Source organism: Myotis daubentonii, chromosome 9 (genome assembly GCF_963259705.1).
Source record: "Myotis daubentonii chromosome 9, mMyoDau2.1, whole genome shotgun sequence".
NCBI classification, from domain to species: Eukaryota; Metazoa; Chordata; class Mammalia; order Chiroptera; family Vespertilionidae; genus Myotis; species Myotis daubentonii.
Window position 1 is genome coordinate 52,836,971 of NC_081848.1, and position 14,224 is coordinate 52,851,194.

The 14,224-nt window shown below is 41.0% G+C and overlaps 1 protein-coding gene and 1 long non-coding RNA gene across 6 annotated transcripts in view; one reads left to right on the forward strand and one right to left on the reverse strand.

Annotated features, from left to right (window-relative positions):
• PSMA1 (proteasome 20S subunit alpha 1) overlaps positions 1-14,224 on the reverse strand; it is a 122,632-nt gene that overhangs the window by 11,134 nt on the left and 97,274 nt on the right. The window contains exon 1 of one of the 5 annotated variants that reach the window (XM_059708986.1): positions 1,525-1,677. The exons of 2 other annotated variants lie outside the window; for them this stretch is intronic. In XM_059708986.1, the coding sequence (XP_059564969.1) occupies positions 1,525-1,527 (3 nt within the window). In that variant the 5' untranslated portion in view covers positions 1,528-1,677. 2 more of the 5 variants (XM_059708987.1, XM_059708985.1) reach the window with 2 other exon arrangements.
• The window catches only part of LOC132241005 (uncharacterized), a 41,446-nt gene continuing 36,550 nt past the window's right edge, over positions 9,329-14,224 (forward strand). Inside the window, exon 1 of the long non-coding RNA XR_009454442.1 lies at positions 9,329-9,364. This is a non-coding gene — a long non-coding RNA (uncharacterized LOC132241005). The remainder of the gene's footprint in view (positions 9,365-14,224) is intronic.

Here is a 14,224-nt window from a genome sequence, read left to right on the forward strand (position 1 = left end):
ACGTTACAAATCCCAACTCTTAATTAGCTCTATTATTAAAAAAAAAAAAAAATGTTTTCCTGCCCAGCTGGTGTGGCTCAGTGGTTGGGCGTTGACCTATGAACCAGAAGGTCAGGGTTCCATTGCCAGTCAGGCACATGCCCAGATCGCAAGCTCAATCCCCAGTGTGGGGCATGCAGGAGGCAGCTGATCAATGATTCTCTCTCAACATCTCTCTCTCTCTCTCTCTCTCTCTCCCTTTCTCTCTCTTAATCCCTGAAATCAATAAAAACAATTTTTTAAAAAGCTTTCCCATCTGTTCCCATTCAACATTAATACAATGCTGTTAATACAGTCTTACTGTAAGGTTACTACTGTACGTATTTAGTTGCAAGCCAGTTCTACATACACCATGAGCTAGTGGGCCAGGGCGCAAGCAGATCTAGGTGGGACCTTTCTTCCCAACTTCCAATCCTACCAAAGACCACACACAGGGCTCCTTCTGGGTTCCGTCAATTCCATAAGTTCATGTGTGTCAACTCTCCTTCATATCTTTGCTTATGTTCTCCCCTTATGCCAGCCTTTAATAAATAATCAAAAGCATCCCTTTTTGAAAATCTAGCTCAAATGTCTCTCTCTTGAAGTTTCTCCATCTTTTCTTCCAACTTTCCCCCAGCACATACTCGCACCAGTTCTTTACCCCGCGTCCTTTCTTCCCTATATGATGATGTAGGGACATGTCTATTTTATCTTGGAATGCTCACCATACTTAAAATAGTGCCTTGTAGGTAAAGACCTTCATATAGAAGGAATAAACACAAAAATGTCCTCAGGAAGGCAGAAGTGGACGCAAATAGCGACAGCGGCAGAACCATTACCGCTTTAATGACTTTTTTTTTTTTTTAAACAAGTCTACCAGAGCAGTCCTGGGAAGAACAATCACGGGGGTGAACAGGTTGAGCACTGGAAGCTTTGAGACCTATGTTGTAATCCTGATAACATCACACCTCCTCTCAGCCTCGGTTTACTCGTCTGTAAAACGAGGTGACTGGACAATATGGCTGAGAATGGCCTTTTCTCATGGAGTTCTAGGGGAGACGGCAATTAGATGGGCACGCGGTACCGGAACCCAAATCCTGGGGTCAAGTCCGCAATGGCAGTACCGGGAGGCCTCCAACTCAAGTCCCTATTTTCCCCTCCCTTTCCTCCCCCGCAGATCACGAGGGACCATTCAGTACCGCTCAGTATCTGCTCCACTGAAAGAACTTGAAGGGCGAACGAGGCTAGTTCACGGAGGAAGTAGTGTCTGAGGCCCGGCAGAAAGTGAAACAAACCCCGGATAAAGGCCGCACCGACTCCCGACCGCCCCTCTCCCGCCCGGCCGGGCCGGAGATGCTGAATCACTGCCCGAACCCTCACGCCGGCTCTGGTTTCCGTGCCCCGTGGTCCCCGGCCGCCCTAAGGACTGACTGGAGACGCGGCTCGCCACCGGCCAGTTAGCGGACCTCTGCCCCAACCCTGCCTTGGGCTTGGAACCCAACGCACCATGGTTCCGACGCGGCCCTGGCTGGCGGCTCCTCCTGCAAAGCTGCGGATCAGGGAGCGCTGCCGAAACTACCGCTCGGCGATCGACAGGGAAGTCTACGTCATTTCGACGGCAGAGGCGCAGGGCAGAGCATTCTATCCCAGAGACATCGATCGGCGCCCAACGCTTCCCCGCCCTCCGAGCTCTGACGTTCGGTGGTGGGCGGGGCCTCGGAGAAGGTGGCACTGAGATTGGCGGGAAATCCCGGGCCGGGATGTCCCCGGCGCCGAAGAGCTGCTGGGCGGCCAGCACCAAGTTACGCTTCTTGCATCCTCGCGACTGACCTGTGCGTTGCAGAGACATCACCTCCAGTTTCTCACTGGCCCGGCCGGATGCCCCCGAAGTCGCTCGAGAAGACCGCTGCACTCGGGTGATCCAGCCTCTCGTGTACCATTCACCGGGATTGGGTGTGTGGTGTGACCGGGAGAAGAACGAGGCTGCGGCGAGAAAGGCCCGACATAGCGGGCCGTCTTCTGGATCAACCATAACACTGGCTGGACCATGTTGTCTGTGTACATGCTTTTCTTTCCGCTTTGGAATCCAAAAGGAGAACTCATCTGCCAGGGCCTGTTGTCATTGGTCCTTCTCCGTCATTATTGTTGGTTTCCTCCCACCAGACTGAACTTTTTGAGGGCATTAATGTCTTTCTGTTACCCGCCCCCCCCCTCACACACCCCCAAACCAAGCACAGTTCCTGATAGATTAGGTCACTGAGAAAAAAAAAAATGGACACTCTCTTCGGAAATATGTATTTTCTTTTTTGAGAGCATTAGTAAGTCCCTAAGATTTAATAGTTGAGGACACTGCAAACAGTTGCCAACCTAACGTCTACCGACGGCCGACGATGGTTTATTTTCTTTATAATGAAGAAAGGATGAGTTCCTAGGCTCAGGTAAGAGTGGAAAGGATCCCTCAGGAGGCTGGCCGGTGTGGCTCAGTGGTTGAGTATCCGCCTATGAACCAGGAGGTCATGGTTCGATTCCCGGAGGTCATGGTTCAATCCCCAGTAGATCCCCAGCGTGGGGCGTGCAGGAGGCAGCTGGTCATGGTTCGGTTCCCAGAGGTCATGGTTGGATTCCCGGAGGTCATGGTTCGATTCCCGGAGGTCATGGTTCGGTTCCCAGAGGCCATGGTTCGATTCCCGGAGTTCATGGTTCCATCCCCAGTAGATCCCCAGCGTGGGGCGTGCAGGAGACAGCTGATCAGTGATTCTCTCTTATCATTGTTGTTTCTAGCTCTCTCTCCCTTCCTCTCTGAAATCAACAAAAACATATTTTAAAAAAGGAAAGGATCCTTAAGGATGTGAGCTTTGAAGGTGAAGTAACACTCAGTGATTGATTCAAGTTTGGGACAATTGAGTATCACTCTTTTTAAACACTTTCGCTTATATATTTTGGACATTTTTCCATGTTAAACAATTTCCAGGTTCAACACAGCCTCCTGGTGTTCCGCCTTAGGTCCATATATTGTATTTACCAAAGTCCCTATTATTTAATATTTAAGTACCCCTCCTCCCAAGCAATTTATTTATGAGCTGTTTGGTACATTTTTTCGTGTACATCTCTGTTCCCTTCTTCAGAATCTTTAGAATTAATTCATTAAAATGGAGTTGCAGAGTCAAATGAAATGGGATATTTCTAAGGCTTTTAATAAAAAGTGCTCATTGCCCTCAAGAAATGTTTTACCAATTTACTCTGAACAATGGTATATGAGTGTCTTTCTCCTTAAATTCAACAATATTAGTTGTCATTTTTTAAAATCACTGTTAATTTAGTGGGTTAAAATAACAGATTTAAATCGACAGATTGTTCTCTTTTGTTTCTCCAGCACCTAGCACAAGGCCTCGCACATACTAACTGCTTAATGAATATTACTGAATGAATAGTACACTTAAAAAGTATGGCCATCTTTTCATATCCATAAGTAATGATCTGTATTGTTTTCAACAGTTGCATAGTATTCCCTTGTGTAGAAATCTAATAACTTACTTAATTATGGGTGGCAATTAGATTATTTCCAAGTCTCCGCTATTATAAAAATACTATATAATGAATATTTTTATCCATACATTCCATAGTACCAAAGATTGCTATCTAAAACTTTGTGTTTTTAGTACTCTTCTAGTAGAATCTTTAAATTTGAAAATATTTACAGTAAAATTGTAGAATTGCTTGCACTTTAATGTCACCATGCTAGATATTCTCTGTTACCTCTGTGTATCTACTTCACCCTTTATGGATTACAGCAGCAATTCCTTTCCTCTCTGGCTTCTGGTTGAACGCAGCTGATGGAGGGTGCCAGCAGGAGATCAGAAGGCAGTAGGAGATAAAGTATTTATTACCCTTCTCTCTCCATGTTGGCACCAGGTTGGCAGTGGTACGGCATCGTCTCTTGCTGTTTTCCTGCCCACATTCTGATTATACTCCCTTCAGTTGCCCCTTTTGCTGTGCCATCTGTTTCTTGCTGCTACTCTGACTGATACAGTAATATTTTATATTTTTACAGGGTGCAGGTGGTCTAATACTTTTTTTTATATGAGAAAAACCTGTTATCTTTTCTTGAGGTTTAGTGTACATTATGCTTCTAGGAACAATACCAGTAGGTTTAAAATTGCTGGAAAATAGAACCTAAGATTGTGATATATGCCCTTCCCTGTTTTGTACCTGCTCAGATATCTAATAAAAATCATTTTGCAGTTGTTCTTTTTTTAAAAATTCATTCTTTTTATTTATTTTATTTATTTATTTTTTTATTTCAAAGAGGAAGGGAGAGGGAGAGAGAGAGATACCGGTAGGAACATAAATGATGAGAGGGAATCATTGATTGGTTGCCTCCTGCACGCAACCCAGGCATGTGTCCTTGACAGGAATCGAACCTGGGACCCTTCAGTCCACAGGCTGACGCACTATCCACTGAGCCAAACCGGTTAGGACTGCAGTTGTTCTTATAATTTTTCCAATTATGAAAGGAATATACATTTATTTAATTCTTTTCAAATGCACAGTATGAAGAATAATCCTGTCATCCAATAGGTAGAGGAAATCACAGTTAAAATTTTAGTGATTTCTTTTCCTTACAACAATATCTCCTTAAAGAATGGAAGGAAATTATCCTGAGAATATATTTTCCAATATTTATAATTTGTAATACATTGTCTGTATGTACATTGTGGGTGAGACTCTTACTCCATAGAAAGAAAGACTTCATTTTTTTACATCAACTTGAATTTAACCCTGAGCTACCATCCTACCATGCTGGTGGAAACTCAATCTCCATTATTGTTGAGCATTTCCTCTCCATATAGGATTGTACAAAGTTACTAGAGCCATAATTATTGTGGAAGTATCTGGGATTACCTCAAATTATTTGGTCGTCTTTACACATTGATTTACTGCTGAAATTCCCTTTTATGTGCCATCTTCCCTTCAGATGTGATGACTCCAATACTCCTTTACCATCGTTGGAACTCAACAGTCTGGAATCAAGTGAGTGAATCTGGCAGCCCCTGCACCCAGGTGCAGCCTTCATCTTTGGGGTTGTGCCACCATCACAGAGCTAAAAGGAAGTCTTAGCTGTTCACTTCACCAATGGGCTACAGACTTCTAAACCTCTCTTAAAGGCATTCCTCTCATTTCAAAAGACAAGGAGAGCTTATGTTGTCTCTAAGCAGCTTTTGATTTTTGCCTTATAAAAACCTGAGGTCTAGATACCTGCTTGGATAGGGACAAGGGGCGGGGGAATAGGAGAACACATAGAATTAACATCTCAACAAAATAAACTGCCACAAAAATTTGTATCGAAGTATATATGCTTATTTTAATCTACTCTTTAATTTAAACATTATACCATAAATGTTTCTTCATGTCACATGCTTTTAAATGTCTGCCTAATAGAAAGGCATTCCATCATATAAGTGGATCATAATTTACCTAACTGACATTTGATAGCCTAGATAGTCTAAAGCTAGCCTTGTTTGTACCCACTCACACATTATGCCCTCAGTGTGTGTGACCAGAAGAGAGGCCTGTACAAAAGCTATTGGCATACTTAAGTTGTTTAGAAATATTTTTCCAGAAATTAAGCAACTGTTACAGAATGTCGTCTAGATAGTTGAGTAATAATGAATATTACATGTCCATGTGAAAATTTTAACTTGGCTCTTATTAGAATTTATTTTTATTTAATTTTTTTAAAATCCAGAAGTAACAAACAATAGCCTCTAAATTATAGAAGCAGTGCTGCCTTTCTGGCTTATTCTCCCTGCAAAATACCCTTATTGATCAATTTTGTAACTACTGCATAAGAATCTGGGCCAACTCATGCTTAAAGAAATGAAAGCCACTAAAACCCCAGGAGACCAAATGTCTCGTCTGTTGGTCCAAAAGTGAAACTTCGATATAAGAGCCACTTTGAAGAGAGTCCAGCCAAGCAAATTTAATTCAGAGCCACCAATATATGCGTAGAAGGAAATTATGAAAAGGGTATACTTTAGAGTGAGATAATTCTCATTAACTCAACAAATATTTATTAATCACCTTACCATATGCCAAGCATTATTACTAAAATATGCTAAGAAAAACCTCAGTAAACAAAACAGACAAAAATTCCCAAAGAAGATTATTATAGGATGAAATCAGAGAGGAAATGGGCTGGGGAGGGGGTGCAGGTTGTATAGGGCCTTTAGGCCACTTTGACTCTGAGTGAGATAGAAAGCACTAGACTCTAGTGACTAGAGCAGTGGTTCTCAACCTTCTGGCCCTTTAAATACAGTTCCTCATGTTGTGACCCAACCATAAAATTATTTTCGTTGCTACTTCATAACTGTCATGTTGCTACTGTTACGAATCATAATGTAAATATCTGATATGCAGGATGGTCTTAGGTGACCCCTGTGAAAGGGTCGTTCGACTGCCAAAGGGGTCGCGACCCACAGGTTGAGAACTGCTGGACTAGAGGGTTCTAGAATGAGAAGTGTTCTGGCTGATAATTTTAAAGGATTATCTTGAGATAGATAATCCTTTAAAAATGGATTAAAGCCCTGGCTGGTTTGGCTCACTGGATAGAGCTTCGGCCTGGGGACTGAAGGGTTCCAGGTTCGATTCTGGTCAAGGGCACATGCCCGGGTTTCGGGCTCGGTCCCCAGTGGGGGGCGTGCAGGAGGCAGCTGATCAATGGTTCTCTCACATCATTGATGTTTCTATCTCTCTCTCTCTCTCCCCCTTCCTCTCTGAAATAAATAAAAAAATATTTTTAAGAAATGGATTAAAAAATTATAATGTTGAGAACAAACTGGAGCCAGTCATGCTAACAAGATCAAGGCAATTATATAATCCAAGTGAGAGATGACAATGGCTTGGACCAGAGTTGTAATGGTGAAATGGTAGGAAGAAGTTGGATTTTGGATATATTTTGAAGGCAGAGCCAACAGTACTTTGCTAATGGATTGTATGTGGCATGTAAAAGAAAGAGGTTTCAAAGTGACGAATGTTTTTGGCCTGAGAAAATGGAGTTGCAATGAACTGTGACAAAGGAGAGATAAGAAGAGCAGGTTTTGGGGGAAAGATAAATATGGTTTTGTATATTAAAAGTTTAGGATGTCTATTAGACATCTCAATGGAGAAAGGGAGCTATTAGTTGGCATATGAGTTGGAATTCAGTGGAGAGGTTCAGGTTGGAGATCCAAAATTGGAGGTCATCATTCCAGAGCTATTATTTAGAGCCATGAGACTTGGGTGAGAATAGGTAGAAAAGAGCCCAGCTGATGTGGCTCGGTGGTTGAGCCTCAGCCCATGAACCAAGAGGTCACTGGTTTGATTCCCAGTCAGGGCACATGCCCCAGTTGTGGGCTTGATCCTCAGTAGAGAGTGTGCAGGAGGTAGCCTATTGATGTTTCACATCGATGTTTCTATCTATCTCTTTCCCTTCCTCTCTTTCTCTAAATAATCAATAAAAATGTATTTTTAAAAAAGAACAGGTAGAAAACAGTTCCAAGAATTAACCGCTGGCGACTTCGATATTAAGATAGAACTGGGTTTGTATTTAAACTTAGTTACTTATGAGCTCCGAGACCTTTGATGACTAATTTCACCTCTCTGAACCTGTGTTTTGTTGTTGCTTAAACCTATAAACTAGAAATAATATTGGCTAGTATCTTTTATGATTGTTGTGATAACTAAGTGAATTTTTCATTTAAAGTGTTTAGCACACTGCCTGGCACATGGTAAATATTCAATATTTATTAGTTACTAGAGGCCCAGTGCATGAATTCATGCATGGTGGGGTCCCTCGGCCTGGCTGGAGATCAGGGCCAATCTAGGCCATCTCACCCAGTCCCAATTGGGGCGGATCAAGGCCGGCCGGGGGCTGGGGGGAGGGACAGCTGGGAGGTTAGCCGGCTGCGGGAGGTTGGCTGCGGGAGCGCACTGACCACCAGGGGGTAGCTCCTGCATTGAGTGTCTGCCCCCTGGTGGTCAGTGCGCGTCATAGAGACCGGTCAACTGGTTATTTGGTCAACCAGTCGTAACAGTCGCTTAGGCTTTTATATATATAGATTATTATTTTAATATATTTTTATTGATTTCAGAGAGGAGAGGAGAGGGCAGGAGAGGGCAGGAGAGGAGAGGACAGAGAAACATCAATGATGAGAGAGAATCATTGATCGGCTCCCTCCTGCACGCCCCCTATTGTGGATAGAGCCTGCAACCCAGGCATGTGCCCTGATGAGGAATCAAACTGTGACCTCCTGGTTCATAGGTTGGCGCTCAACCACTACGCCAAACCGGCCAGGCAATTATTGTTATTTTTAAAACAGTATTTGTCTTGCAAAATGTTGCTGGCTGCCTTAGTGATAATATACTCATATAGTCAATACAGTAGTTATGTCTGTTACTTATCTAGATAAAAAGTGGCAAACTAGAAGTGTACAGTGAAGCCACTCCTCTGCCTTTCTGTTATCTTAAATAAGTTATACTTTTCAGCTTGGAATCTTCTTTTTCAACTTGTTAACTTGTGAAGTACTTCTAAATAATATTGCTTTAATCTCTTGAAATTTTTATTTAGCTGCCAAGATCTATGAAACACTGTAATAGAGGTCTTTTTTCCATTAAAGCATATGGCTGACTGTTATGAAAATAAAAACATGGTTGGTGAAGTTAGAAATAAGGACATCCTCTAACACATTTGAATAATCATTTGGTCTGGAAATTATTTCCTTCTTTATAAAAAGATGTCTTCTAATTTTCAAAATAAACAACCATTTTTGTCCTAGCAAAATAAGATATATTCTGATCTAATTTTTATAGAAATCCACCCTGAGATTATTTGGGAAACTGCTTTCTGTATTAAAAACAGGCATTTCTTCTTTTCCTGGCCAAAGCCAGCATTTTTTTAGTGTCTGGGTGGCTTCAGAATGTCTTTTCTTTTGGCCTATTGCTGAGGTGGCAAGGGTAACCATAGAGAAACAAAAGAACAGACATGTTATGATGTAAAGTATCTTATAAACAAGCAAAATTTTTCATTTGTTGTATTTTTTCTTTTATCACTACAAAAGAGAAAAAAATAAATCCCTAGTTACCAGTAGGCTAATAATTCCTTAGATATTGGTCATAATAAAAGTGCCCTTTTAAATATGCCCTTTAAAACCAGTGTTTTCTAGAATTGAAGTCCAAAGTTAAGTGTGCAATTCCCTTCTCTGCTGCTAGGTGGCAATTAATGACTTGGAGAGAGAAAAGTCCTCCACTCGCCTCCCCCCCTCCCCAACTTCCCCACCCAGAAAGATACGTGCATTTTCTCTTCCTTAAGGTATGAATTCTCTTAAGGATAATATTCTCTTTCCTACTTTGTTTTGCCCAAGTGAATTTACATTCACCTTTTCCTTTAATTGTTAAGAATAACACATACAAATTTAACACAGGCTGCTATAGCTAGAGAAGAATAGATCATATCTTTTAAAGAGGGTGGTTTCCAAACAGAGTGTATGTTCATGAGTGATATAGAGTAGGAAGTTGCTATAATTTCCCTGCAGGACTTTTTTTTCAATTCTAGTTAAGAAAAATTTCCTGTGAAAGGAATTACAGCGGGCCCACGTTAACATTTGCCAGATGTAATATAATTAAATATAAATAAAAATGAAGAAAAAAGATACTTTTAAAGACATAAAAGCAATTTCAATGTGGTAAAATTGCTCTTTCAAGTGAACTATAGGAAATACAATAAAATAATTCTTCACAAGAGTCACAGAGTGGCACAGGATAAAGAACAATTTTTTTTCCTCCCCAGAAAACATATCCAGATATATCTATTACTAGCAAAATTCCTTAAAGACTACACACAGGTTTTTTTTTTATATTTATAAGCCTAGTGAATCTGATCTATATCATTTTTAAAATATGTTGAATTGTGGACATTGCTTTTTTGTAATCTTTCTTTGCCAAAAGAATATATGTAATGAGTATGTTTTATATAAAGTTCAAAATATCAGAATCCCTGTTCAAAGAAGACTCTCAGTTTGGGTCTCAAACCAAAAAGACTCTCCCCAGGCTGAACTTAATGAAGCCTAACACCAAAAAGAAAAGCTGTTTCTGGCATTCTAGGCCTTCCCTGCATCCAGATGGCCTGTCTGTAGCCTAGCCAGAACCAAACCCTTCCTGCTGCCTTTCGAGCTGGCCTTGGATGACAGCCCCAGGCTACACCAGCTTCCATACCCCCTTAACTCTTCAGTGTCCATGATTTTTAAGAAGAGATGGGACTTCCAGTGTGAATTTTATTGAAAGGGTAAATCAAGTTTTAAACTTGACGTTTAGTTTATAAAATATTTATCCACACCGCCTCTCTCCTCCCCTCCCATAGGCTTTCTCCCAAAGTAGCTCAGTCAGCCAATTGGCATCAGAGGAGCACCGTTTGGAAGGGAGTGTGTGTGGGCAGCTTGCAGGTGAGGACAGGGCTGCCAAGGCAGACCATGCGGTTTGTCCTGTGCCTACACCCAATACCTGACTTGTGCCTTTCCAGAGCATTTGTATACACACAGCAGAACTGCTGTTTAGGGTGTGGGTAATTTCAAAGAGTATTTTTTAAAATAACTCATTGACAAGATTTTGATTCAGCAAAAGAGAATGTATATGGGAGATATAAAATGACCATGCATGAAATTAAGCAAGAACTTGTCTGAAATAGTTGTGGCAGAAAAACAAATCTGCTCTATGATTTACAAGTGCCGTTGGAAATCTTACTAGTGGCCATTGTTTTCATCTTGGGTTTTCAAAGGTTTGTTTATATGTGGGAATTTCATCAGAAGATAATACACAAAGCAAATTCTACACTTAAAGGCAAAATTTTCCTATGGTTTTACTTTTCTGCACATAGATGTTATTAACTGATTAGCAAGGGTGCTTCTCAGTTGGCCAGAACAGATATTTTCAGATGAAAGTCTATGACTCTCTGTCACTTTCCTTCTTATTTTTGAGTCTCATTTCTTCGTTTTATGCTTGCTGTTATTTTTAATTATTATTATTACGCCTGTTGCCAAGCTATTCCACTTTCCACAGAGTTGATTAGAGACCTGAGAAATCCAAGCCAACATAAAGTCCTGGTTTCCAGATCAGACTATATGAACAAAGAAGAAAAAAAACACACAGCAAAAGTGCTAGCTTTTATAGAGCCCTTAAAGAAAACAAAATAAAAGATGCCAAGGAACCTAGAACTGTAGAGAATGAAGCTTAAAAACAGGGACCCATGGGAGGAAGAATGAAAGGATGAAAAATCACATAGCACCGAGATGAAAAGAAAGTATATAAAAGAGAGAATAAAAGTAAATCAGATATATCTATTGACTTGCAGTGTTTAGCCTGGAGTGCCCGGTAGCAACTCCAAGCAGCAGAAACTCTCTCAGCAGCCAACGTAAAAGGGGCCCTCCGGCGCTAGCTTCACATCTGTGGCTTCAGAATTGAAACTCTTCCCTTGACCCTCTCCACCTGCCTGGGGAGAGGCGATGGGGACAGGCTTGGGACAAGGAAGACGGGCACAGGGCTAGGCAGGGGGCTCTCCTCATCCCTACAGCAACCCTCTCCCAATCATCCCACTGACGGGGGAGGGAAGTGGAGAGGTGGAGCCATAAATACATCCAGAATTCTGAAGAGGCAGAGGAAGGAAGTGGGATTGTTGGGGGTCTCAGAGAGGGGGCAGGGGCAGGGGCAGGCTCTGTTCAGATCTTCACTCCCTTGGTTACAGCTTCACCACTTGTTTCTCTGCATGAGCCTGGCCCACAAACATACAAGGCTGTCTTCTGTGCCATGACCTTTTCTCCTTGCAACTAGTATGATGAAAATTGGGACTCTTCAACTAGCTGTCTCAGGCCACCTTGGGTAACATTCCCCCCAGTTGGACCCAGTCCTTGGGATTATTTTTGTGTGTGAAAAACACACTTACAGCTCAATGCACATTTCCAAAAAATAGGCTGAGATTACCTAAATGCAGAAAGAGTATAAAGGTCTATCCTTTCTGGACATAAATGTCTCTCTTACAGTTTTACACATTACCTTACTTATAACTTATCACCTTAACTAATATTACCTTATTATTACTATCCCCTTACTAATAACTGATATCTGATGGATTGCAATTGGATTTTCACAGAACAATAAAATACTTCTGCCAGAAAGTAAATACGAGAAAAAAATTTTAAAAGCAAAAAAGGAACTAACACATGAAGTTAGACGTCAACTTTTCCTCTTGGGAAATCTGAAGAAAAGCTCAGTTAAAGGGGAAGATTGTTTTAAAATAAGTAATCTAATGTCAGTTTAAAGTACTTTTTAAAAAATGTGCGTTTTTATTTCTATGAAAAGAATGTTACTTCCCCTTTCATTTTGAGGAGGGGGCAAAAAGTTGGGAGTACCATTCCCATGTTTTAGAGTTAAAAGAAAATTGCTGGCATGAGAAACGTTATGAATTTATGAAAAGCAACAGTTTTCTCCCCTAATTAAAATGTTGTATGTTTCTCTACTTTTTTCTATCACTACGAGAGTGTGTGTGTGTGTGTGTGTGTGTGTATGTATGTATGTGTGTGTATATATATATATATATATATATATATATATATATATATATATGCATCCTTGCAGAAAACCCTTTGACCAGATTTCACAACTCTAGTCCTATGTTAATAAGAAGTCTTTACTTAGTTTCAATCTTTCCAAATAAGCCTGTAAGTTTTGACACAGCAAATACCAGTTTGGTCCTCTCTGTCCTCTGTCCCTTGACCCTCTGCTTGATCTGTTCACATAAAAATAAAGGTGAAACTAGGTCCTATTTCATTGAGCATTTTTGTCTCGATGCAGGGCCACACAGAACTGTGGGGAGCTCCATGCAGGCCCAGGAAGGAGCTAGAGCTTGGCTGCCATCCAGTTCAGCTGGATCAGGAGAAATTCAGCTTCCTGGTCCCCACAGAGGGTCTCTTCTGTGCTGACCTTTGACTAATTGGCAGGACTCTCGAACTTTGACTCTTCTTCTTCTCTGCTTTATATACTCTTCTTTCCCCCCACATTTGGGTGCTTCTTGGAAGGGGGTAAAGCTTGAGGGAAAGGTGCTGGGAGAAGAAAAGTAGAAGTCCTGACTTTTGAGCCCATAAGGACCCCCCCCCCCCTTACAGTGATAAGGGAGTGAAACTGTTCATTTAAAAGGATGTCAACACGTGGCTTGCAAAATTTGCAAACCATGGAGAATTTAGCTTGGTCTATGCATCAGTGTAGATAACTTACAAACCTCAGAAGAATATCCCATAGTCTTTTTTTAAAAAAAAGTCTATTTAATAGAATTTTTTTTGCAAACATTTTAGCTTTCTTTTTATAAATATTACTGTCAGTTCCACTGTGTAGAAATAGATTCCAGGAAAAAATTACAATGCATACAATGATCAACTAACTTATAGATTTTGATACTAAAGCCTTTAAAAATGCCATTGATTTATCTCATACTCATTTAATTTTGAAAGAGACCTAACCAGTATATATTTAAAACCGGTCATACCATATTTAAAACTTAAGAAAAAAAGTAAATATTATAAAATAACAATTGTGAAAGTATCTTTTAAATTATAAACGTAAAGATTTGATTGCATTTTCCTGATTTTTGTTCCCCTTTGATGACTTTAGTGATGGTTTAGTCGCATGCAGTGGCATCTTCTCTCCTGCTAACTTTGTATAAACAATCTTTCCTCTCATTGGGGGGTGTCTGTCACCCATTCATCTAGCCCACTCCACGTACCTTCCAAAAGCTGGCATTCAGCTGAAACCAGAAAAGAAATCTTTTCCCAGTTTGTTAGCAACTTGTTGAAGGCAATTGACTGCTTTTCAATAGAAAACATTTCCTTTCCCTATTGTGTCACCTCTAGTCCCTAAACACTTCACAGAACTCTGGCTGAGCCCTCCCTATGCCAGACAATGGCTTCCTTAAAAAACAAATATACAAACAAAAAACTTAGGAACCGCTTGTGTCATAGACATGAGGCATTTTCTTCTGAAAAGAGTCATTGCTCTCCACCCATAATGTCTGCATAGGAAAGGGCACCACAGAACTGGAAGGAACTCCCCAATTCAATCCTACCCACAGACTGCACAGAGGAGGAAACTGAGGCCCAGAGAAGTAAGGGTATATAGTCCACTTTCCAGC